The sequence below is a fragment of the Podarcis cretensis genome (assembly GCF_951804945.1).
Source record: "Podarcis cretensis genome assembly, chromosome: 4".
Lineage (NCBI taxonomy): Eukaryota > Metazoa > Chordata > Lepidosauria > Squamata > Lacertidae > Podarcis > Podarcis cretensis.
The window spans coordinates 76,548,813-76,573,960 of record NC_137173.1 but is presented as its reverse complement, the minus strand read 5'-3'; the positions used below and the strand labels follow the sequence as shown (position 1 = coordinate 76,573,960).

At 42.8% G+C, this 25,148-nt stretch overlaps 1 protein-coding gene and 1 long non-coding RNA gene across 2 annotated transcripts in view; both read left to right on the top strand.

The window, feature by feature from the left end:
• LONRF2 (LON peptidase N-terminal domain and ring finger 2) overlaps nt 1–7,496 on the top strand; it is a 41,684-nt gene extending 34,188 nt beyond the window's left edge. Inside the window, exons 11-12 of the mRNA XM_079972617.1 lie at nt 1,523–1,672; nt 3,774–7,496. Of these exons, the coding sequence (XP_079828743.1) occupies nt 1,523–1,672; nt 3,774–3,932 (309 nt within the window). The 3' untranslated portion in view covers nt 3,933–7,496. The remainder of the gene's footprint in view (nt 1–1,522; nt 1,673–3,773) is intronic.
• Nucleotides 7,497–13,575: 6,079 nt separating this feature from the next.
• Nucleotides 13,576–25,148, top strand: part of LOC307214388 — a 30,822-nt gene continuing 19,249 nt past the window's right edge. The window contains exon 1 of the long non-coding RNA XR_013838022.1: nt 13,576–13,683. This is a non-coding gene — a long non-coding RNA (uncharacterized lncRNA). The remainder of the gene's footprint in view (nt 13,684–25,148) is intronic.

The following is a 25,148-nucleotide window of genomic DNA, read 5'->3' as shown; positions in this document are numbered from 1 at the left end:
GGTTTTGCTGCGTGTGTGTGCACAGAAGCGTTCTGCGCGCTATGCGCAGAAGCGTTCTGCGTGCTTCGCACATGCGCAGAAGCGATGCTCCAGTTACGGGCTTTTTGGGGTGCGAATGGCACCCCGGAACAGATCGAGTCTGTAACTAGAGCTACCACTGTAATGTTGTTCCTTGAATAATTGGGAGGAACCACTTATTTCAGTCAGAAAGTTTCTTCTGTATGACTGCTTCTATAAGGAGTGGGTGTCATGCTTCCGTTACGATGGTTTTTGAATTATATTTAGTTTATTGTATTGTGTTGAGTGGTTTGCTGTTAATCTATTTTTTGGGGGGGGGGGATGCAGATGCCTGTTTTATTGCATTGATTTTAATAATCTGATTTGGAATATTTTTTACTGTTACTGTTGAAGTATGGTGGAGCTTACTTTTTTTACAGTTGTTTTTAATGTTTCATTCATTTAGGAAAAAATATATACCCTTAATGAAATATCTACACACATCAATTAATATAAGGTGACCAATAATACACAGATAAAAACCAACATTTTAAAAACATGCATACATAATAGTGATCTGTGTCTGGATAGGTTTGCTGAATTAAAAGTTTTAGCTGGCTTCTCAAAAAGTATAGAAAGAGTTCCTGTCTAACATTTAAAATATACATATATATTTGTAACCTATGTTTTAAATTGTTTTAAAAAACAATTTATATTGGTCTTTAAACAAATACAATTAGCATTAAACACCTATCCAGCAGTACATCTGATGGTGTTCGTTTTATCCATTGTCTCTAGACATACACTTACACATTCAACATTCAGATGAAAAGTAATCTAAAACAGTTAGTATAAAAAAACCCAAACGAGATGAACACCTTTACCACCCAAAGGATCTCTGTTTCGCTTTTGAAGGAGAAAGTTTGTGGCCCTTGTGATTGCAAAGCAAGTGTTGGTGGGTTTTTTACACAAACTTATTGCAGTTTCTGCCACACACTTAGGGGACAGAATGGGTCTGAGTAGAGCTTTCAGGGAGTACACCTTCTCTAGGCTACACTGTCCTCTGCCCCAGTGCCCATTTTAGCGCAAAAATCAAGTTACTGTGCCCCAAGTCATTTTTAAAGTGGCTTAACTGTTTAGGCAGCACTTTAAGGCCTTAACCACACTTACCCTTTGCTCTGTTTTTTTCCAGGCACAGGTCCACACTTTCCTGGTCTGTTTCCAAGTTCTCCCCCCCCCCCCGATCTTACCAGTTAAAACCCACTCTTTAAAGCTGAATCGGAGCAAATGGCTATTCAGATTTTCCCTGGGTTGCCTTTTGCTCCAATTCAGCTGTAAAGAGTGGTTTTTTGCGGGGGAAGTTCTGAAGCAAAAGGGGGGGGGCACTCGGACACAGAGCTTTAAAGCACGTACTATGCCCCGGAAAAAAGTGTAGATAAACCCTAATTTATATTATCTGCCTTGATTTTGTCACGCTGCAAATGAGAGAAACATGACTTTGAATCCCTTTTTGTGCATTGTGCAGGTTGAAGGGGCAGAGTATGAAGAACTTGTCCGCCTTCATGATTCAGTCTATGATCAAGCTGTCGCCTGGTTTACTTCTCTTAAAGACAACATGAAAGTGCAAATTCTGAACCACTTTGGGTCCATGCCAGGGAAGGAGCCTGAGCCACAGGTAAGTGTTATACGTACCACAAGTCTCCATTCAAAAAGATGTTCATGGGTCAGAACGTTTAAGATCACGGAGTAGGGGATACTTTCCACCGACTTTTGCAGGAAGGTGGACCAGAAGTTCCTTTCACCCTTCCTCTGAAAGGGTGGGGAAATTCCTGGAGACCAATCCTGCAGACCAAAGCTTGCTGCTTGAAAGTGTGGAGCAGCAGGGCCCAGGAAATGTGCAGTATAGGGATAGGGTCCATGCAAACCACATCCCTAGGCCCCAACAAAGGAGTATAAACCTAATAGACATCCAGTGATGATACTGCAGCGTGAGTAGAACAAAATATGTCATTTTACACCGACACATACACACCCCGTCCCTAAAACAACAGCAGAATTCTCAGAGCTGAAATTTGTAAGAAGTTCAATTTACTAAATTGAGAAAGGGTCAAAGATAGGAGCGTGCAGAGTACGTTTTTTTACCAGGGGCCAAGTATGCATTATATGCAAATGTGCATTAGAACCAACCCCCTTTCTTTAAAAAAGAAAAAGAACTTTGGGAAGAAGAAATTTGGAATGGAGAGACAGCAGGGGGAGTGCTTAACCCCCACCGCCCACCCCTTGCCGCTGCCAAATTGCTCCCTGACTGCTTTTCCCTCTATGAGGTTCCAGCACACATTTATGAGGCAGTTAGGATGAGAAAACCTGCTACTTCTCTCTGCTCCAAATACCTCCTCCCAAAACTGTTTTTCTGCCAAAAAAAAAAGATAAATTAGAGGGGGAAGGGCTCTAATTCATGCTGTTGTTCAAGTTGGGGGAAGCGTTACAGGTAATCCACCGTTAGATTTTTAGAGAGAGAGAGAGAGAGAGAGAGAGAGAGAGAGAGAGAGAGAGAGAGAGATACTGTCCTTCTGCCCTAAAAATACATATATTGGTAGCTAGTTGCTATACTAAACTGTGGTCTATGCTCACTTGCTTCTGGGAGTAAAACAACAACCACCACCTTTAAAAACATCTAGTTAAATTTCTGCCACCAATAAATCTTGCACATTTGGATTACCACCCCAGGGAGAATCCATTAAGATGTTAAATCCTCATTTGTGTCATAATTACATTTGGACTTGCTCACATAGACTGATAACTCATTTTAACAGACAGACATTGGAGCAAATTTTGTACGGGCTTCAGTTTAGCTTTGTTTCCTTGGTCTGTTTTTGTGCATTAGCCTTTTCTGAGATTATAAACCAATCATTTTGTGCTAGTACAGGGTGAAAGTACAGCCTTATCAGTAACACGGGACTGTTCTATCGAAACAGTTACAGAGATCTTCCTTTGACGATTGCACTTGAGAGACCACATAGTGAGTGGTTGGTGTGTGTGTGTGTGTGTGTGTGTGTGTGTAGAACACACTCTGGAAATTTTAGAAAGGAGCAAATCTGCATGAATGATCAGTGTTGTTCCTAGTTCAGCTTTTAGTGCTCAAAACTACTTAAAGCCAGAATGGAAAAAGCAATTCTCATTAAAGGAAAAATCTCCACCCATGTTATTCTTCCTATTTCATCAACAAAGATTCTGGGATGGCCTCAAGATGTCCATTCCTATAATGCCAACTGTATGATTTCACATGGGCTTATAACCTAAACATGGTAGTGGATGACTTAGATGTACATTCAGTCTCTTTAAACAAATACACATTCTGTCTCTCTCTGTCTCTCTGTCTCTCTAACTATCATGATAAACACCAGTATTACAACAGACCAAAGGTTATTGTCATACTATAGCTTTGTTTGTTCCTATTCTGTGCCAATTATTTTTAGCCAGCTATAATTTTGTCTTAGACAGAGATCAAGCTAGAAATAGAAATAGTTTCAGAAAAGAGAGTGCTCTTTTGGTTTTGGGCCGACTCCCTGTTATAGTACTGTTTTCTCCAAAAGATGGGTTGGTGAGAGGAATAGAGGGTCTGTTCTCACTGTCGGTCGCCTGAGGATTTTGCAGAATGCGGTATTTTGGATCACCCTATAAATAGTAAGACATTTTAGTGCAGAGGGTTGTCGTTTAGATTTTTCTATAAATATTAAGCACGTTAAAGATGTATTGTTTTGTTGTTCCCTTTGCAGAGCAACCCAAGTGGTCCAGCTTGGAACTGGTGGCTGTTGGCAGTATTGCCACTGGAGAACAGGGCCCAATTGGCCATTCTTGCCATGACTTCACTTAAAGATCGTCTTATCGCTATACGGCGCGTATTAATATTTGTGACACGCAAAAGGCCTAGATGACACATCCTCATTTGTGAACAGACACTGAAAACAAATGGTTGTGAATACTCCTAAGTATTCTCAAGAGACCGCGCATTCTTCCCTTTCAATGAAACTGATTTGCTCATCTAAGCACTCACAATTTTTTATTTTTTGCACACACTCTGCCCAGTAGTTAACCAAGCATTCTGTGCCTCTTGTCCTGGAGAAATCTGAGCCTCTTAGAAGTTGCACCACAGTCGTAGCATAGCCAATCGCTACAGGCAACAACTTGGAATCGCTACTTGCAACCAACTGTCCATTTTATCACGGGGGACAACTGAGTCACAAGCCCTGAGATGCCCCTGAAGCCCCAAACAGCCATTTTGAATTCTACACAGCAGAACTCGGAACAAACAGTGGATTAGAAACTGAAAAGAAACTTTGAAAAACAATTCTTAGAGGTTGCCAGTTGAAGGGAAACTCCCCAAAATATCCTCCAGAGGAAGAATGCACAAGACAACAAGTGTTAAATGAACAGGGGGCAGTCTTTTCGTCTGTAGCATATTGACAAAATGATTGATCTGTGAAGCAAAATGTGTTTTCCTGGACGTTCGCCTTGCAAGACAGTGTTTGACCAAAAGAGTAGCTGGTGACAGCACTGCGGCTGATCAACCCTCCCTGTCTTTGTAACTTGCATGCTGTGTGTAATGGGAAATAGTGTTTCGATATATGTATAGGATGGTCGGGTTCCCCTAAACCGCCCCCCCCACTTCCTACAAATAGAAAAAAAGAATAACCTCAGGTGACCCGCGTTACAATATGGAAAAAAGTTACTTATGGATAGCCTGTTGTCAGTGGTTGTGACTTAGATATCGGTACGCATGAGGATCCTGCAGCCTCCCGTGCCGGATGGAATTCCCTGTGTGCGCGGGATGCTTTTTTTTGCTGCCATTGGAGCCACTTGAGCATGCTGAGCTTCATTGCTGGATCATGGCCAGCATTTCTAGCATATGTACATATATACTTGGTTCAAGCAGTTCTGTGGTAATCTCTCAAAAGGCCGCTGAGATATAGAATTGCCATTTCAAATTACCCTTCCATGCTCATTCTGCAAGTATAACTCAGAACAGGTAAGATCCAGTTTCCACCTATATTTTCAACAGCCATGCCAGCCTAACCTGTTATACTGGAACAATGTTTGTTAGCACATTTTTTTTTAACCAAAACGTTAATATTATTACTCGTTATGTACCGACCACTGTCTGTGCTTGGAGTCTTGGTCCTCAGTGACAACTTTGAGAGGAGGCACATACTGAAATCTGTAAAGGCAAATTTCAATGCAAGCTTAAACCAGGTGTTAACCTTCAATTAGTTGTTGGTTCTGTAAATATAGCTGTATTTTGATGTCTCCGTACGTATTGTTAATAATTTTCTTTTTTAATTTTAATTTTTTTAAAAAAAGAGGTCTGTCAGCCTGTTGGAAAGAAATTTTAGCAGTGAACGTGAAGCTGCAAAAGCACTGTTGCAAACTGCTGAACTCTCCAAATTGTAGAAAACAATTGCGTTAACAGCTTGGGAGAAATAACATCGGTTCAAATCTCGGAATGCCGTGTGAATTGAAGACACAGGTTCACGTGCAAATAGGACAGGAAGGTGAAAATAGTGGCAATACCAAAATATTTCAGAAGTGCCTCCTCCTTAAATTACAAAGTGTGTTCTCTTTTGACGAAGGTGTGAACACTTGTATGTGAATTCAGGAAGCAATATCATCTAAAAGGTGATTGACTGCATTATCCGTACCGTAATTGTAGTCCGAGTGGTATTAGATGATTGGCAGAAGTATCTAGTCAGAAGTTGCCAGTAGCAGTTGCCTAGGAACTGATCAACACACACCCTGAATGTACTGTAGTTGCCTCTACCTTGAATTCGCCTTTTGTAGTAAAGTAATGACCTGTGACTACACTTTTAATTGTAAACTGCATAACTTGCAACCAATGATCTAATAATCTCTACCATAGCCTTCCTGCAAGTTCTGCTACCTTCTACCAGAGCTGTGCTTGTATTTCCTTCAAGAGAGCTAGCATTAAGCTAGAGAAAGGACCGTCTTGGTGAATTTTCCCTTCGATCTGCTCCTTGGGTGCTATCATACTTTCTGAAACACATCCGTCTTCCTGTAAACCCCCTGAACATTAGAAGCTTCCAAGGTATCTAGTAAAAAAAAAAAAAATCCCTTCAAAATGTGCCCTCGTTAATTTTTGGCAGGGAACTTCGACAAACTTCATGATTTTTCACAGTACCTTTGTGCTTGCTTAAAAGTTGTTTCATATATTTTCCCTCCTTGTCTCATTTTCTGTTAATAGCTGAAGTTACACGGCAGTTGAGCATAAACAGGAAACTTACTTTGTTCTGCTGATTTACTGTTTCAGCACTTTCCATGTTTAAATTCTGTTCTCTACAGCACCGCTGATATTCTTATTTGGTGTTTTGTTTTGGTTGGAGGACTTTTCTGGCAGAATTCAACATGGTACACTTAGCCCTTGAAATTAAAGGTCAGGTTGTCTGCTCTTTTAATAATCTACGTCTGTCAAGTGAGCAGACGCATTAATTGAAAAACATGACGAAAGCCAACATTTTTTAAATGTTTTTTTCCCCCCCCTCTTAGGCTGATTGGTCTGGCAGCCTAAGAGAAGTGGGGCTTAGGGTATCTATGGTCTGAAAAGCTTTGCAGAAAAATGTTCCAGACATGTTTATTGATTATGATAAGGAGGAGAAGGCATTCCGTTCTCCCCTCTAAACAAACATGCAAAAACCTGTTTTCCATTATAAGCCTGCTGTGTAAGGCTTCAGTATAAAAAAAAATAGATTTTGTAAGTGAAATTAAATCTTTAAAAAAATAATAATTCACGGATCATACCAGTTGTTTGCTTTTGTGGCCTTTTATCTACTGCTTTCGAAATCTCCTTTCATCTTTTCAGTCACTGAGATTGCTTTGTGATTCCAGTGGGCTGATAATCAGCAGATTTCTGCTCCTTTGGCTTGTTGCTGTAGTTAATTTCAAAGAGAATCAATGGCAGAGGGTGTTCAGAAAGCTGTATGCGTAAGTCATGCAGTGTCATACATAGCTGAAGGCCTGGTGTTTGGTAGCGCCTTAATTTTGCAGCTCTGGAATGATTGTATCAACAAAGCACCCACAAAAACCAGATCCTGGAGCTTGTGACCAGTTTTTTTGTTTTTTTAAAAAAGAAAACGTATTTTATGTAGATAAAACTTGAAACAAAATCCTTATCTGTTTTGAAGCTAGTTGAAGAAATGTGTGTATGTCTACGTGTGTGTGTGTGGGTGGGTGTGGGTGTGGGTGTATGTGTATATATGTACAAATATAAATTATTAATCACATTTTTGTACTTGGTTAAAAAGAAGATGAAAGACAGGTATGTGTTACAACTATGTTTGGCACTTCTTGTTATATGAAACAAAAGCCAAACCCCTTTTTTAAAATAAAAATAAAAAATTGCTGCAATGTTCATTTCATGTATATTTGGAATATTCATGGGGAAATGTATTTATGTGATATTTGGAATAAATAAATTCTGTTCAAAAGTGTCATCTGTCCTTTTGCTAATTTTTCATCAGGAGTCAACTGTTGTATTATATCCCTTATTGAGAGAACCAGTAGCTCAAGTTATGCAATTCAGGAAATGCTAATACTGTAGGTGGTTTAGTGCTACACATGAGCTGCAGGGAGCCCAAGCAAAGCCCTGGGTTCGAATGCACACACTCTCTCCACCACCTCTGTGGCTGGGAGACACTTAATTTTCACTTTTTAAAGAATCGTTTTGTTATGTGTGGCCCAGATTACAGTTTGAAACAAAACGATCAGTTTCTTTTTTTAAAAAAGCCATCTTCAAACCATGGGTTATGAGGCTGATGTATTTAATTAAGCAAAGTTTTGTTTCAGACCACTCTATATCTGGTTTGTGCATAACAAGAAGTCATTAAAGGCTGTTACGCATGTTCAATAACCTGCATGTTGTTTGAATTCTCCTGAAGCTTTCTGAGTATTTAGTGTTAATCCGCATTTGCAGATTAAAGTCTTCTCTAAGCGCTGACACATGTAGCTTACATGTCACGTCACTAAAGTCCAGGAACTTCTCCACATGATAACTTAACTGAGGAGGCCTAATAGTTCTGTAACTGTTCCTTGTACAGTGATTTTGTAGCTTTACGGTTTCAACTCTTATGGGATGTTAATTACAGCTCTGCTCTTATAATCTTCTCCCCTTCCTTTTAAGCAGCAAATTCCAGTTTTCTTCAAAAGCAAACACCCCCCCCCCATGTCTCAACTGATTTCTGCTCACACAAACTAGCAGTAAAATCCCTGGATAACATTTCGCCTACAACTGTTTTGCCTAGCCAGGCTGATGCTTACCTATTGCAACATCAGAAGACGTCAACTGCAGGCAGGCAGAAACAAAGGCTGGAAATATTTGCCTATTTAATGCTTAACTTCCTGAATTTTGTGCATATACAAAACCGGCACATACACAAGTGCTTATCTAGTGTTCTCAGAGCGAACCATTTTCAGGAACACTGGGGTGTGTGTGGATATTTTATACATTGTTGTAAACAAAAATTGCCCTTTTCCCTTATGGGGTATCCAAGAGCCCATATAGAGTCCTTACATAGGTTCCCTATTGGTAGGAGAGAATAACAGAGGCCACCCAGAGAATATTGAGAAGCAAAGCAGCTAGTAAGCCTGATCTTTATTGATCTGTTGCAACAGGGTGCTCCCCTCACCCGCAGGAGAGGAGGAGGAACCCAGAAAAATGGCACACAAGGCCTTATAAAGACTTTTGAAATTGCCACCCTGTGGGTTAAAGCCTCAGCGCCTAGGACTTGCCGATCGAAAGGTCGGCGGTTCGAATCCCTGCGGCGGGGTGCGCTCCCGCTGCTCGGTCCCAGCGCCTGCCAACCTAGCAGTTCGAAAGCACCTCCGGGTGCAAGTAGATAAATAGGGACCGCTTACCAGCGGGAAGGTAAACGGCGTTTCCGTGTGCGGCTCTGGCTCGCCAGAGCAGCGATGTCACGCTGGCCACGTGACCCGGAAGTGTCTCCGGACAGCGCTGGCCCCTGGCCTCTTAAGTGAGATGGGCGCACAACCCCAGAGTCTGTCAAGACTGGCCCGTATGGGCAGGGGTACCTTTACCTTTACCTTTTTAGATCAAGACCATCCCCAGAAACATCATACATACATCACAGAAGGGGTGTAACCTAAGACCACCCCCCAGATACATCATACCTACATCACAGAAAAGGTGGTCTAAACAGAAATTTGAATGTTGTTTTTCTCCTGTCCTTGTTTATCTCCTGTCTGGCAGGTTACTTAATTGGATTGCCTGGGGAGCTTGGCCAGTCTTTTGTAGTGATAAATCCTGGGCCATGTCACAGGCTCATACCTTATTCATATCTTAAATGTGCCCTTAAGACAGGATTTGTGAGGAAAGAGACAACGGGAGGTTTCCCACTTTGACCTTGCAGAGAAAACATTGGCTCAGTTTAGGAATCAAAATGGTTCCAGGTTGGTCTTCCTGTGCTGATCTATGTACGTGCTTGGTCACTTATGAACATTACCATATATCTAAGACCATAAAATTCTTATCACAACATGCAGTTTTGAGAAAATGCTCCTTTTTGTAGCATAAGCTTGTCCATGGTCTGACTCTTGGGTCAGAATTCCCATGAGAGCCAGTGTGGTGTAGTGGTTAAGAGTGGTAGTCTCGTAATCTGGGGAACCGGGTTCGCGTCTCCGCTCCTCCACATGCAGCTGCTGGGTGACCTTGGGCCAGTCACACTTCTTTGAAGTCTCTCAACCCCACTCACCTCACAGAGTGTTTGTTGTGGGGGAGGAAGGGAAAGGAAAATGTTAGCCGCTTTGAGACTCCTTAAAGGGAGTGAAAGGCAGGATATCAAATCCAAACTCTTCTTCTTCTTCATGGCTGCTGAATTCTAGGCATTTACAGCTGTGATTTAACAACAGCTTCCTTCTCCTCATCTGCACCCTGTTTGTGTCTACTGAAAATGTGTGTATGTGCAGTGTAAGAATGAAGCCCATGGTTGGTTCAGAACCAAAATAATACGAGACCGAAACACAGAGTTTGTTCACATTGACCGCTTGGAGTGCAGTGAAGGTTTGGAGAGGGGAAGTTGTGTGCATTTTACAGTTCTTCTCCCCAACCCTTAGATGTTCACATCAGCATGGCTTAGATTCATTTCTGTTTCTATACACACCAGGGGGCGTTGAAGGGCAAATATGTCTTTACCCTAGCAAACATGTTCACACCTGGGCTAGAAGCTAATTAGAAAAGGCTTAAGGACTCCAGTCAGTTTGAAGCTGGTTTGAGAAACACCACATCAAAAAGCCGTACTTTGCAATAAAGTACAGGATACACCTGCGGTTTGGATAAAGTCATGTGAGCAAGGATTAAAAACTTAGCACTGGAAACTCGGTGAGCACAAAATAATTGGGAGTGCTGCTATTACTCTGTACTGTGTAGTATTTACTTCTGTTCCTTATCGCTGTTTTTGTTATGTGCTGGCATTTTCTAGTTCTTTTGTAAAGAAGAAGAGGTGTTTGGATTTGATAAAGCGGCTAACAATCTACTTTCCCTTCCTCCCCCACAACAAACACTCTGGAGGTGAGTGAGGCTGAGAGACTTCAGAGAAGTGTGACTAGCCCAAGGTCACCCAGCAGCTGCATGTGGAGGAGTGGAGACGCGAACCCGGTTCCCCAGATTACAAGTCTACAGCTCTTAACCACTACACCACACTGGCGTAGTGTTCACACTCTGGGGACATTTTCTGCATCTTGAAAAAAGACAAAGCATATTCCCTGAGTTCTTTTTTGAAATGGCAACAAAGGACCAGCACAAAAAAATAGACCTCCCTTTGGAATCTGTTCCACATTGTTTCAGAATGACTTTGGATCTTCTATTTTGATAGTTTCAGATTAACTTTGGATCTCCTGCCACATGCATGCTTTGTTTTAGTTTCCTATTCTGATATGGGATCTGATGAGTGATCATCTATTTAGAAAAATACAGATGATCCACACTATTGCAATGTCCCTGTGATGACAATTGCCATGGAAAAGTAGAAAAGATGGTCTATCCTTCTTGAATGGGACCTGAGGTCCCCTACCTTTCAAGTGTCTCTGCACAACTGGTACTAATGACCATGCAACAGAGGCTGTTAGGTTCCATGCATACTGGGACACCCTATACAGTTTTGCAGAGGCTTCTAATTATCATAAACCCAGCGCTGTAAATAGGTGCTGGGACGCATTTGCTACTTCCTTGTGGTGTGTCCATGGCAGGGGTAGGCAACCTAAGGCCTGTGGGCTGGATGCGGTCCAATCGCCTTCTCAATCTGGCCCGCGGACGGTCCGGGAATCAGTGTGTTTTTACATGAGTAGAATGTGTCCTTTTATTTAAAATGCATCTCTGGGTTATTTGTGGGGCATAGGAATTTGTTCATTTTCTTTTTTTTCAAAATATAGTCTGGCCCACCACCCGGTCTGAGGGATGGTGGACTGGCTCACGGCTGAAAAAGTTTGCTGACCCCTGGTCCACGGCATCTGAGCATCACGTGGTTGGGAGGCTGGGTGCGCATACATACAGATAAACTGCAATCACATAATCCTAATCTGAGAAAACTTGATTTATTTTGAAATGGTCAATGGATGTCTATGTAATTGGTCTAGTTCAGTGTTTCTGGATTATCTACTTTTGGGATTGGGATGACTGTAGTGGCAATCCGCCCATTCTTAACGGAAATGACTAATGTTCTAAGAGGAAGGTTCAGGGCATGTGTAGTTACGTCAGAAGGCTCCACTCTTTTTCTCCTACTTGACACATTGTTGGCCTCAAATATGGCAAACTGAAGCAGAAAGATTTGCTCCTCCTCAAATCAGAAATGTATTTAGAGCAGCAACAGCAGTATGCCCATATAAATGCTAGGTATTTTCAGAACAAATTGCTAAGGTTAGCATTTAAGGTAGCTGACCTATATTAACCAACCAGTGCAGCGAAGGTTTATGTGAGTGAGGATATTGATACCTCCTGCAAACCAGAAATCATGCAGTTTAATACCAAGGTCTCGCCTCAGCTCTGTGTTTAGCCAGATGTAACAAAAGTGAGAGGTTAAACGCAGTGCAACAGGCTTTTCTTTCTGCATACTCCCATGTCGAGGGATTACCACAAGGTAAAAAGTAGGTCTTGAAGTGTAATTGTGAGCCCAGGCGGGACCTGGGCTGGTCACTGCAGATTAAAGTCCATGAAAGCTTATGCCACAATAAACCTGTTTATTTAAAAAAAATGTTCCCCTATGCTGCTGCATCTCAACAAACCAACACAGTTTTATACTGCAGATTTGCGGTAAAAGGTGAAAAAACTGGGGTACAGTGGTACCTCGGGTTACAGACGCTTCAGGTTACAGACTCCGCTAACCGAGAAATAGTACCTCGGGTTAAAAACTTTGCTTCAGGATGAGAACAGAAATCATGCAGCGGCGGTGTAGCGGCAGCAGGAGGCCCCATTAGCTAAAGTGGTGCTTCAGGTTAAGAACAGTTTCAGGTTTCCAGAACAAATTAAGTTCTTAACCCAAGGTACCACTGTAGAGCAGGGAGTATTGATAAGATTAGGGCTTTTTTTTCAACCAGAACTCACCAGAACTCAGTTCTGGCACCTCATGTGGGCACCATTGCCATTTTAAGAAAACAAGGGAGGCGTTCAATTGTGAGTTCTGGCACCTCTTTTTCTAGAAAAATTGCACTGAATAAGATAGAGGAAAGGTCATATGTACTGGTTTTGTGGCTGAGGCTTGTACATTTAAAGCTCCACACCCCCCACAAGAAACCTGGGAACTGTACTTTTGTTTTTATGGGTGCTGGGAATTGTAGCATGATGGGAATTGTAGCATGATTGGAGCATGATCTAAGCTGCAGCTCTCAGGATTATTATTTTTTAGGGAAGGGGATGTGCTTTAAATGCATACATTTTCTGTAACTGGCTACCAGTCACCACCAGGAAAAAAACAAACTAAACATAATGGAGAGCGAAGAGGAAAATGGCATGGCAGTGTCAACTTTTCCCTTTTCTTGCGAGGAATCCTTTTTGGAATACGGGAATTTCCCTTAAAAAAGGGGAAGCGTTGACAGCTATGCATCGCACACAAAGCTGGCTTGGAACTGTGTGATCGTGCCTCTTGCTTGCCTGGCTAGAGAGAGGCGGCATGTGCTGGGCGTGAGCTTGGGTCCAAAAGCCTCCTGACCTTTGCGTGGCTGGAATGCATGCTACTGCGCAAAACTATACTGTACAGTACTTGCCATAGAACGGCCTCAAGGCCACGACAGTCAAAGCGGAGCAACTTCCGACGTGCGCGAAGGCTGCAGCGAAAGAAACATCTCGCAGGGCTGGCGCTCTGGCGCAAACGCTTCAGAAACGCAGCTATTCTGGAGAAGTTTTCTTCCCAGTTTAATTTGGGGGCGGAGTTTCCTTCTGCAGCCTCTGTTTGGAGCCCACGTCGGTCTGGAGAGGCGTTCATTTTACCCGGGGGCTGCCTGCCCGGTGTGAAGGGCTTAAGAGCCGCCTCGCTTTGCTTGTATGGCATGAGTCATTTGTCCCCACCGGGGGAGCCGGCCTGCTTTCCCTCACGTAGGAAGGGTTGGAGAGGTTCCGGGAACACGAGCTGGCCGCGCACACGTCGGACGCGCAGCGAAGAAGGCAGGCAGAAAGTAAGAGAAGCGAAAACAAAAAACACCACCTGGGGGGCCCCGCCGAAGCAGGGAGACACACAAACACACACAGGATTTCTCGCTGGGGGTTTAGCTTAGGACGTCTTGTTCCCTTGCTTCGTTTGTTTGCCAGGAAGGATCTCACACACAAACCCGCCCGCCCCGTCTCTCAGTCGCGGTCCAATGTCTACAAAAGTGTCCATCACCTCACGCTGGAATTGGGAAAGCAACTGGTAGGCAGCAAAGCGCGCGCGTCGATTCCAGAAAGCGCCCGTCTTATGGGGAAACGTCTGCAGACGGGCAACCTCCGACTCAGCAGGTGCGAGGCTGTGGATTTTAGGTGTGCTAGCGGCCAGAGGTAATATCTCCTCCAGTTGACGAGTCCACAAATCGAAAGGGAAACCAGACTCAGGCTGCAAATCCTGTGTCATCTACATTGGGAATAAGCCTCGCTGAACTCGAGGAGACTTACCTCTGAGGGGACATGTGCATTGATTGATTGATTGATTGATTGAATTTATATACCACCCTATACCCTGGGGGCTCAGGGCGGTCCACAGAATAAAATAAAGATATAAAACCACAAAATACATAATAGAAATAAAAACAACAACCCAATCGCCCCCCCCCCCAACAAAAAAAGCACATTTTAAAAGGGCATAGGCCTTTTTTAAAAAAATGGAAAGCGCATCAGTCATGAATTCAACAGGTAAGGGTTTTCCCCATAACAGATTCTGAGAGCTGGAAAAGATAACACCTGTTTCATTTCTGCCTGTCATAAAGCTCTAGAATATACAAGAGTACTGGGGGTGGGGCATGACAACTATATGCTACCCTCGTTTTTTGTGACCAGGTGGCGAGATAGGATTCAGGCATTTGTTGACTCATCTCGTCTTGTCCTCTGCATTCTAACAACTGTCGCCGTTACTGAATTTGGAAACCTAGTGCCAAATATGTGAAAACAAGGATGGATGAAAGCCGTTGAGTGGCTGCCATCTATAGGGTGGGGAACCACCAACCCCCCCCCCAGCTGTTGCTGGACTCTAGCTTCCATCAACCCCGGCCAGCATGGTCACTGGCCAGGGATGATGGACATAGTAATCCGGCTCAGGAGCGGTAGTGATGTGGAGCTGCTCTGGTCAGGGCTGCACAGGCATAACAGCAGAGTCAACATCTGGTGCTCCCACCCCTATGTCCACATAGCCTCAACCTTGTTGTTACCCTATTCCACCCATTCACCTTTCTGTTAAATGGTGGATAACAAGTGCTTTATTATTCTGAACTTCACCTTGAGGAGGTGAAATAATAATGGTTCCAAAATGTTGCAGCAACTCAATGAAGCATGGTGTGTGTCTGTGTGTGTGTGTTGGGTGAACTTTTGCAACCAAAAAGGTGAAAGGGAATCAAAACTCAAGAGCCAGTGATAAAATAAGAGTAAGAATAATTTTTTATTTATGCCCCGCCCATCTGGCTGCATTTCCCCAGCCACTTTGGGCGGCTCCCAGCAGAATATTAAAAACACAAAGAAAATAAAACATTAAAAGCGTCCCTAAACAGTGCTGCCTTCAGATGTCTTCTAAAAGCCAGGTAGTTGTTTATTTCCTTGACATCCGATGGGAGGGCGTTCCACAGGGCGGGCGCCACCACCAAGAAGGCCTTCTGCCTGGTTCCCTGTAACCTCCCTTCTCGCAGTGAGGGAACCACCAGAAGGCCCTTGGAGCTGGACCTCAGTGAACGATGGGGGTGGAGACATTCCTTCAGGTATACTGGGTTGAAGCCGTTTAGGGCTTTAAACGGTTGTGGATTTACTGTAATTTCACAATTGTTGGTGCTGCTATAATTGAATCATTGATGGAGTTTATTATTTCCTAAACCACATAATCATCACAGATGCACTGTACTTTTAAAGGAGGCATTTCCAAATACACCTTCCCTTAAAAAACAAAACAAAAGGAGAAGCTCACGTAATAACTACTAAATCAGAATTATATATGTGATTTACACAAGCTGTGCTGTAAGCCTTTAATGGCAGTTTCTCTTGTTTAGTTCTGTCAAGGTCTCTGGAATATTTTGCAATGAATCATGTATTTGCTTTGACAAAAGCTTGCCTAATAAGGATCTAAATAATGACACATGTGCAACTTAGCTTCGGCATACTGGAAAGATTTCTACAGGCCCTGGGGTGTTGGTTCTGACTCATGCATGCCCTATCACATTTCTTGGGGGGACTATATTTCCCTGCCTTACCAACTCCATGCCCACTTGACCTTTGGCCTTCATGGCTGATAACAGGACGGAGAGGGATTGACCAGCTTCTCTGGCAGGGAGTGGTAATGAACCTCTCCTTGTGAGAGAGGGCAGCCCCAGCTCTCCCAAAAGGCATCAGCCAGGAAGCTAGACAATAACTTTATTGACCCTCTTAAACAAGAACAGAACAGATTGCAGAAACTCCTGATGCCACACAGCTTAAGTTCTCCCCATTACCTTTCTTGCCTTCCCAAGTTAACAAACCCCACCTGCCCCTCACTTTCCTCTACAACATGTCCAGAAACCACCTTCTTCACTATTGGACCCTCTATTGGTCTCGTCCTCTCAACCTGCCAGAGCCTGTCTTTGCTTGCAGAGGAAGTCCCTAACTCACTGAGGGTTTGAGACACATAGGCTACCCTCACCTGGTTTAACCAGGCAGTCAGAGCTGTTTCCCCGGGGTTTGGCCCAGTCTCATGCTGACAACTTCTGGGAGCCACTGGTAAGAGCTGAGTGCATGGTGGGGACCAAAGGTGGACAAGCTACCTCAGAAGAAGCATGACGTGCCCCCCCCACCAGAGGTGCTAACCCTCCCCTAATAGCCCCATACACGCCAGTTAACTGTTAATGGACTGGTAATTGTAGCTCTGTGAGGGGAATAGGGGTCTTCTAACCACTAACATCACCCTTAGCAAATTGTAGCTCCCATAATTTATTTGAGGGAAGCCGTGGTACAATAAAAGCTTAAATGTATAGGGCAAATGGGTGCCTAAGTCCAGTGCCATCTAGTGACTAAGTGGTAGAATGACACTATCTGATACCATCTGCCTTGAAAGAGATGCTTGCGTAAGGCTGCGTCTAGGAACCCCCTGGACCCAAGGATTCAGATAATTATTGGCAGGTTGCAAATATCCTCTTCTTAGGTAAGGGGCTTGATTAAGTGCAAGTTGGGCCGTTCCATGCTTTATTCTGCCTGAAGGTCTGGTTCCAGTATAGAAACTACACTTATGGATGATCTGTGTCAGGAGAAGACAGACACAGAAGAAGAAGAAGAAGAGTTTGGATTTGATATCCCGCTTTATCACTACCCAAAGGAGTCTCAAAGCGGCTAACATTCTCCTTTCCCTTCCTCCCCTCACAACAAACACTCTGTGAGGTGAGTGGGGCTGAGAGACTTCAAAGAAGTGTGACTGGCCCAAGGTCACCCAGCAACTGCATGTGGAGGAGCGGAGACGCGAACCCGGTTCCCCAGATTACGAGACTACCGCTCTTAACCACTACACCACACTGGCTCAGTACAACTCCCATACTCCTTTGAGCACTTTTATTCTAGGTCTCATGGGTGGAACACAAGGGTGGGGCAGGCAGAAAGAGAATTTCTCTGGCTTGTTGTGGGAGCCTCTCATCCCTGCTTTCTGTGCTCCCAATGAAAATCTCCCCACTTCCTGTAAATAAAGAAAAACCACAGATGTCGCTAAAATATCACTGAGTTTTGCCCTCAGTGGGATTTATGTACATGTTGGTAAAGTTGGAATTGGGCTGTTAGCGCTTGCAGCTGTAATTCTGTGGTAGAGATTGGTAGTAGAAATTGGTAGAGTTTCCCCTATCACTGTGTCTGCAAGCTAGGAAATTGCACCTGCTACATTTTCTCCTTTCCACAGAACTGAATAAGACACTAGAAACCCTGCCAGCAAAAATAAATACTGTGGTACCTCTGGTTATGAACTTAATTCATTCCAGAGGTCCGTTCTTAACCTGAAACTGTTCTTAACCTGAGGTATCACTTTAGCTAATGGGGCCTCCCACAGCTGCTGCTGCACCGCCGCCGCACGATTTCTGTTCTCATCCTGGGGCAAAGTTCTTAACCCGAGGTACTACATCTGGGTTAGCGGAGTCTGTAACCTGAAGTGTTTGTAACCCAAGATGTTCGTAACCTGAGTTACCACTGTAAGCCCTATTCGTCCACCATCATCATTTAAAACATTCCGTGGTCACATCTACTATTCTCAGACACCACCCCATTGGAGCCAACTCCTAGGGGCCAAGGTCCCTTTGGTCCCCCAATAAAATATTTGAAGGGGCTGCCCCTACTCAAGTTGAGGGGCATTGCCATTCAAATGGTATGCGTCATGTGTCATGTGATCTGTTATGTAGGGCGGGCCTTACCTGCCCCCCGCCAATATTTTATTCAAGTTGGCACCCCTGTACCATCCTAAGACCTGGATCACATGAAGCCAAGCTGAAATATGTCTACCAATTTCATCCTGTGATTTAAATTATGAAAATTGCTTATACTAACCATGGATGAAAAAAACTGCTGTTTGAAGCCTCTAGTTAAAGAGGCAGGCTTTTAAAAAAGTATCAGAAGCCATGTGAAATCTCTTGAACCACCATTTGATGAACTTCTAAAATAAGAAAAGAAAATGTACCATACATTAGAAGTGTGGGGGTGGGCTTGTTTTCCTTTCCACGTGAAATAGTAAAGTGATATAGACCCCCCTGGTGGAGCATAAGAGTTTAAGTCCTTCCTGCTCCAGATTTATAGCATTCAGCATAAGATACATAATATGGCTGACTGTCTGTCCCTTTCTATCTGGAGAGCAAGGGATTGCTTGCTATGAATATATATTAATCCAGAATGCCGCAGCTAGACAGGTGACTGGGAGTGGCCACCAAGACCATATAACACCAGTTCTGAAAGACCTATATTGCTCCCAGTATGTTTCCGAGCACAATTCAAAGTGTTGCTGCTGACCTTGAAAGCCCTAAATGCTCTCGGCCCAGTATACCTGAAGGAGCGTCTCCACCCCCATCATTCATCCCAGACACTGAGGTCCAGCTCCATGGGCCTTCTGACTGTTCCCTCACTGCGAGATGTGAGGTTACAGGGAACCAGGCAGAGGGCCTTCTCAGCAGTGGTGCCCGCCCTGTGGAACCTTGAGATATCAAGGAAATAAACAACTATCCGACTTTTAGAAGATATCTGAAGGCAGCCCTGTTTAGGGAAGTTTTTAATGTTTGAAGTTTTATTCTGTTTTTAATGTTCTGTTGAAAGCTTCCCAGAGTGGCTGAGGAAACCCAGCCAGATGGGCAAGGTAGAAATATCATCATCATCATCATCATCATCATCATCATCATCCATGTGTTGTTTTGAGTGCAAAGTAGGTTATTCCAGTGGATAACCCTTTCTCTATCAGGAGTGCTGCATGAAGTACAGCTACAACTTCAACCAGTTTTAGGAACCAGCAAATTATCTGTTTCTTTCAGCAAGCCTTTGAATGCAAAAGTTTGGATTTACAGATGGGTAATATTTATTTAATGGCATTTAATTGTTTTATTGTGCTTTAATTTTATTGGTGGTTTTTTCATGTGTGTAATCCATGCTGAGGTCTTCTGCTGAAGGGCAGGATTTAAGTTTTAAAAATGACACAACAAAAGAATAACTGACTGATTGGAAATCCAAGTATATCACACTTGCTGATTTATGCCTGTTCAGATACTTGTTAAATGTTCTGGTCATTTTGATCTCATTCAGCCTACCTTAAATCACAATGGGGGGAAAGGATAAGAACTGAAAAGCAATTTGTACTTTGAAGAGTGCTATATAATGACCATCACAGTTTCAAAAGGTTTGCCATACCAAGTACAGGTTAACAAGTCTATCCTTTTTTTGCCACAATAATTTGCTTCAGAACTTAGCTGAATAAAAAGGCTGAAGTCTACACACATATTATAGATAATGGACAGTAAGTATATGAACAAAAAATGGGTCCTGTCTTTCAGGATTGCAGGATATAAAGGCAGCATCAGTCAGGTACCAGCTTCCCAATGTTTTTCCTTGTCATCTAACTAATATTTTTTTCTAAAATTTTGTTAAGCATTCTGTTCTGACATTATTAGAAGGCATTCTGTTATAGCTGAACACATTTTCAGGTATGAAGTTTTTAAATGTTGTTGTTGTTGTTGTTGTTACTGTTTTGCTGTTTTATTTTAATTCAACTGCTTTGTTAGCCACCCTGGGCTCTTTTGGGATGAAGGGTGGTCTAGAAACTACCTCTGGTCCACATAGCTGAGAATTATCTACACTTAAATATGTTGCTTAGGAAGCTATTGAGAACTGAAATGAATTAAATTAAATACACAAATGAGTCCAGAAAATCAACAATTCCCACTGTGTGGACTGGGATATACTTGTGTGCTTTGAAAAATAAAGCTGCCCTTCTGGATGTGCCTCCATTTTTCTGTGCTTCTGAAAAGCAATGGGGCCTCTTTTGCATAGTTTCCTTTTCTTTCTATCAATATACGGGCATCGACATTATCCCAAGCCATCAGCATTACCCATAAAGCTCAATCCCATATGTGAGCCCTGACTGACAAGGCAGAGGAGATGTTAGGATGTCAGAAAACAATACTGACTGAGTTGTCCTTGAGCTCAAAGGAAGGTGTCTGCCCATCACTCTATGAGCAGATTGAAGGAGGGGGACAACATTTTAAGTGTGAATAAAACTTGCCTGAAGTTTAAATGCAGCAAGGGGGAAAACCTGCTAACCAAATATTGGCAAATGCCAACTTAATTTTGAAGGCCCCCAAATGAAACAACATCACACAATATTCTAAAAGCGCCACAAGAGGTCACTACAATCACTAGGAATGGTTTGAGTGCAATTTAAACCTACTGCTGCAGAATCACGTTTTTTTTTCTTTGTAATAGAAGGGTGACAGAGAATCATTTTCCAAAATCAATTGCTTTAACAGGAGCTTGGGCCTCACCTATCCTGTGGCGATGAACTGCTAGATAAAGATTCTTACAATATTAAATTTGCCACGAGAAGTCTTGTATGTAAAAACATGCTCAGGCAGGCCATTGTCTCCCCCAATACAATCACCTTTGCGAAGGAAGACATTTTAATTAAAAGGATTTACAAGGCCAGCCCTGTGGCCCAGCTGGTTACCGCTGAGAAATGCATGTTTAAGAGGCCATAGCAAACCAGACTGTGCTCTGTAACCCAAAGTAACGTCCAATATCAAAAGACAGTAATCTATACCATCAAGACTTGATTAATGTGTTTTGGGATCCTAGTATATTTCTCAAAATTGGTCCTCCCTTTCCCTCAGAAGGTACACATTCAATAAGGTACCACAAAATAAGACTTGTAGTATCTTAAACAAAACTGAGAGTTTCTTTTGATTGGAGGGGTGGGTTGATGCCTTTCTAGCTGTTTTATTTGTTTTAGAGGGGGTAGGTGTGCCTGGGGTGTTTTTTTTGGGGGGGGGGGTCATCTGAACACCCCCCCCTTTTCTTCTATGCCATGGGTATTTGGTGAGGACCATGGCAGTTTTTTATATTTCCAATTGTGCCACTGGCCGTGAAAAAGTTGGAGACTCTTAATATAAACTAGTAGGTGTACGAGGAGCCTGGATTTTCAACATACTTTGCCTGGGCTATAATAAAACATATCCCCCAAAAGAATAATGGGAGTCGTAGTTTAAGGATGCTGAGGATTGTAGTTCTGTGATGGCTACATTTCACATTCCGCGATTCTTTGGGGGGAAGCCATGCACTTTAAATATGCTTTAAGTGTACAGTGCGCTTGCAGCCAAAATCAGCTATTAATGTGAATTCAGTTCTGCAAGCATTAAGATCACTAAACACTGCAACAATGCTGTTAGGTAAGTGACAAAGATTAGCAATGTAATATACAGTATTTCCCATCATGTTTTAAACAGGTTTAACCATATGCACTTTCCAAAATGTAGCATTGCTCATTTACATGTACTAATTCAACTATATGCCAATTTCACATTTTTCTATCATTGTCCAAACACTTAAGTATTTGGATTGGAATGAGTAAACGTGTGATTCAGGCTATGTGTGCTGCCTCTAGGCCAGGGAGTGACTAACATTTTGCAGGCCAAGTGCAGAAGTGGGTGTGGCCAAGCAAAAATTTATTAGCTTTCAATCTGTTTCTAATCCTGTCAGGCATTTGAAATAATTCAGTATCCATTGTTAAATTAATTGCTTCATTAATTAATCAAGAAAGGACAGACGAGGAATAAGCACCCCCTTCCCCCAAGCACAGGATTCTGTGCAGTAATTGTCCATCAAATCATTTATAATTGTCATCAGTAATTTATCTCCAAGGTTTGGATTTGATATCCCGCTTTATCACTACCCAAAGGAGTCTCAAAGTGGCTAGCATTCTCCTTTCCCTTCCTCCCCCACAACAAACACTCTGTGAGGTGAATGAGGCTGAGAGACTTCAAAGAAGTGTGACTGGCCCAAGGTCACCCAGCGGCTGCATGTGGAGGAGCGGAGACGTGAACCCGGTTCCCCAGATTACGAGACTACCGCTCTTAACCACTACACCACACTGGCTCTTGCAGTGCCAAACGTCCCAAGGATGCTGATCAACGGCCGCCTCATTCGTCAACTAGCATCTGTGATAGGCTTGTATGGTAACCACCTACTGGCCCAAAGGCAGTAGTGTTTTTCGGGAGAGTTTGGAAATGAGGACTAGTGTTCTTGAGTGCCAGACTGAAAACTATATAACAGAAATCAATACAGTGGTACCTCGGGTTAAGTACTTAATTTGTTCCGGAGGTCCGTTCTTAACCTGAAATTGTTCTTAACCTGAAGCACCACTTTAGCTAATGGGGGCCTCCTGTTGCCGCCGCGCCGCCGGAGCACGATTTCTGTTCTCATCCTGAAGCAAAGTTCTTAACCTGAAGTACTATTTCTGGGTTAGTGGAGTCTGTAACCTGAAGCATGTGTAACCTGAAGCGTATGTAACCTGAGGTACCACTGTAAATAAAACCAGCTTTTGTTTCATCTTAACTGGAGTAGCCTACATACACAAGAGTATCCTAGTCCTACTGAAGGGAACAAAAAAGATGCAGAGTTTTCTGTGGAGATATTTTAGCATCTTTATATTGCTGCTGGTGAGAATTCTTACGCAGAAGATAACTAACTGTTTTAAAAAGGATAAGCAAGTCCTAGGCACTGAGGTTTTACCCACAGCACCACCCGCGTCCAGTAGTTTTATTTAAATTCTAGTAATTACTTTTAAATTTGTGCCTATATGTGCAATTTGTGGTATGCAAACATTATGCAAATTGATTCCCTGTTTCGTCTTATCTTTTCCGTGAGGCAAATGCTCTTTCTTGGCAAAAGCATAGCTGGCTTCCCTATACAAGACACAAGGAAATATGCATATGAAACTAGTGGAAAGTTTAGAAGATGCTGCACAAGTTTAGAATGTTTTAATTGTTATACAATTTAATTGTTGCACAATTATCAAACTGCTTTGTGAATTCATTTTTTGCTAAAAGTGTGTAAGTTGTCTGCATAAACATACCAACTAACCAGTACTAAAATAGCAAAGGCACTCAGCAAGTTCAGCAAGTAAGCAAAAAATTCAGTAAGGCTACTGTTTGTCAAAATATTATCTAAGAGACAGCTTTTTTTCTCTCTTTTGCCTTGTACAGTGGTACCTTGGGTTACATACGCTTCAGGTTACATACACTTCAGGTTACAGACTCCGCTAACCCAGAAAGATTACCTCGGGTTAAGAACTTTGCTTCAGGATGAGATCAGAAATTGTGCTCCAGCGGTGCGGCAGCAGCAGGAGGCCCCATTAGCTAAACTGGTGTTTCAGGTTAAGAACAGTTAAAGGTTAAGAAGGGACCTCCCGAACGAATTAAGTACTTAACCCGAGGTACCACTGTATCGTTAAGGGGAACACAGAATTGTTTGTTCGTTTTTGCATTTATGTCTCACCTTTCCTTCATGGAATTGAAGGTGCTGTGCATGAATATCCTTCTCCCCATCTTATCCTCACAACGACCCTGTGAGGTATGTTAGGTTGAGAGACAGTGACTGGCCAAGAGGCCCCCAATGAGTTTCAGAGCTGAGTGGAGATATGAAATTTGGCCCTAGTCCAAAACTCTAACCACTACACCATGACAATGACAGCAGTGATGATCACAGCCAGAGCAATGACTACTCTTCTCCTTGGGATGGCATATTATGCCCTTCTGATGAGCAGGACCTGAGGAGCTGGTCTTTCTGGGGAGCCAGTGTGGTGTAGTGGTTAAGAGCGGTGGACTCGTAATCTGGTGAACCAGGTTCGCTTCCCTGCTCCTCCACATGCAGCTGCTGGGTGACCTTGGGCTAGTCACACTTCTCTGAAGTCTCTCAGCCCCACTCACCTCACAGAGTGTTTGTTGTGGGGGAGGAAGGGAAAGGAGAATGTTAGCCGCTTTGAGACTCCTTAGGGTAGTGGTAAAGCGGGATATCAAATCCAAACTCTTCTTCTTCTTCTGTTTGCAAGGAAGTCATTCTATGGCCTAGTTTGCCCAGATGGGTGGGGTATAAATAATAAAAATTAAAATTGGTGCTGTCTGCTGCACTGAGCTGAGCTAGTAGGCTTAGTCAGTCACCTAAACTGGGGCTTTTCCTCACTAGCTACAAACTTTAACCAAGAATGTAACACACCAGCCCACACGATAACTTTCAGACAGGCATGACACAGATTTTGTATCACAGCAAATTTCAAAGTAAAAAAAGCAGAGAAATTATGTTTGAGCATATTTTAATTGACACATTAGATTATATAGCATGCAAATAATATCTTTCAAAATAAAGGATGGCAGTCTATGTTAGGAACATCTGGTCCCACTGTGTTGCACTCCACTAACCGATGTAAACAGCAGCATGTGCTATTCATAAACATCCTTCATCTTTCTTTATTTTCTGGATAAGTACATGCATAGCAAAGTGTGTCTTTGCATGTTCTGGAAGATGTTAAAACTGTTCACCTTACCAAAGTTTCTAAAAATAGTATACAATATGAACCTCAGAATTACAATGGCTAATTTCCCTCCCCAATTGACAAAGGATTGCATTTCATTGTAAATTAGTTTGCAACAAATGGAAGCCATCCTCTAAATTAACCCAAGGACTCAACTGAGAAGTGGGATGTTTGGTGGATTTGTCTTTGCAGATACTTTTTTAGCACTCCCTTGTCCATTTTCAGATAGGAAGCAAAATTCAAGTACATTTTATCCTAACTTGCTAAATCTCTCCAGAATTTAGGGACATGTTATATGGTAAAGGGGTTGTAAAAATGACTGTAGAACAGCTGTGCCTTAAAAACAATTTCCAGAGGAATAGTCCTGTTAGTCTTGTGGCAACATAAAGACCAGCAAATTAATTACGT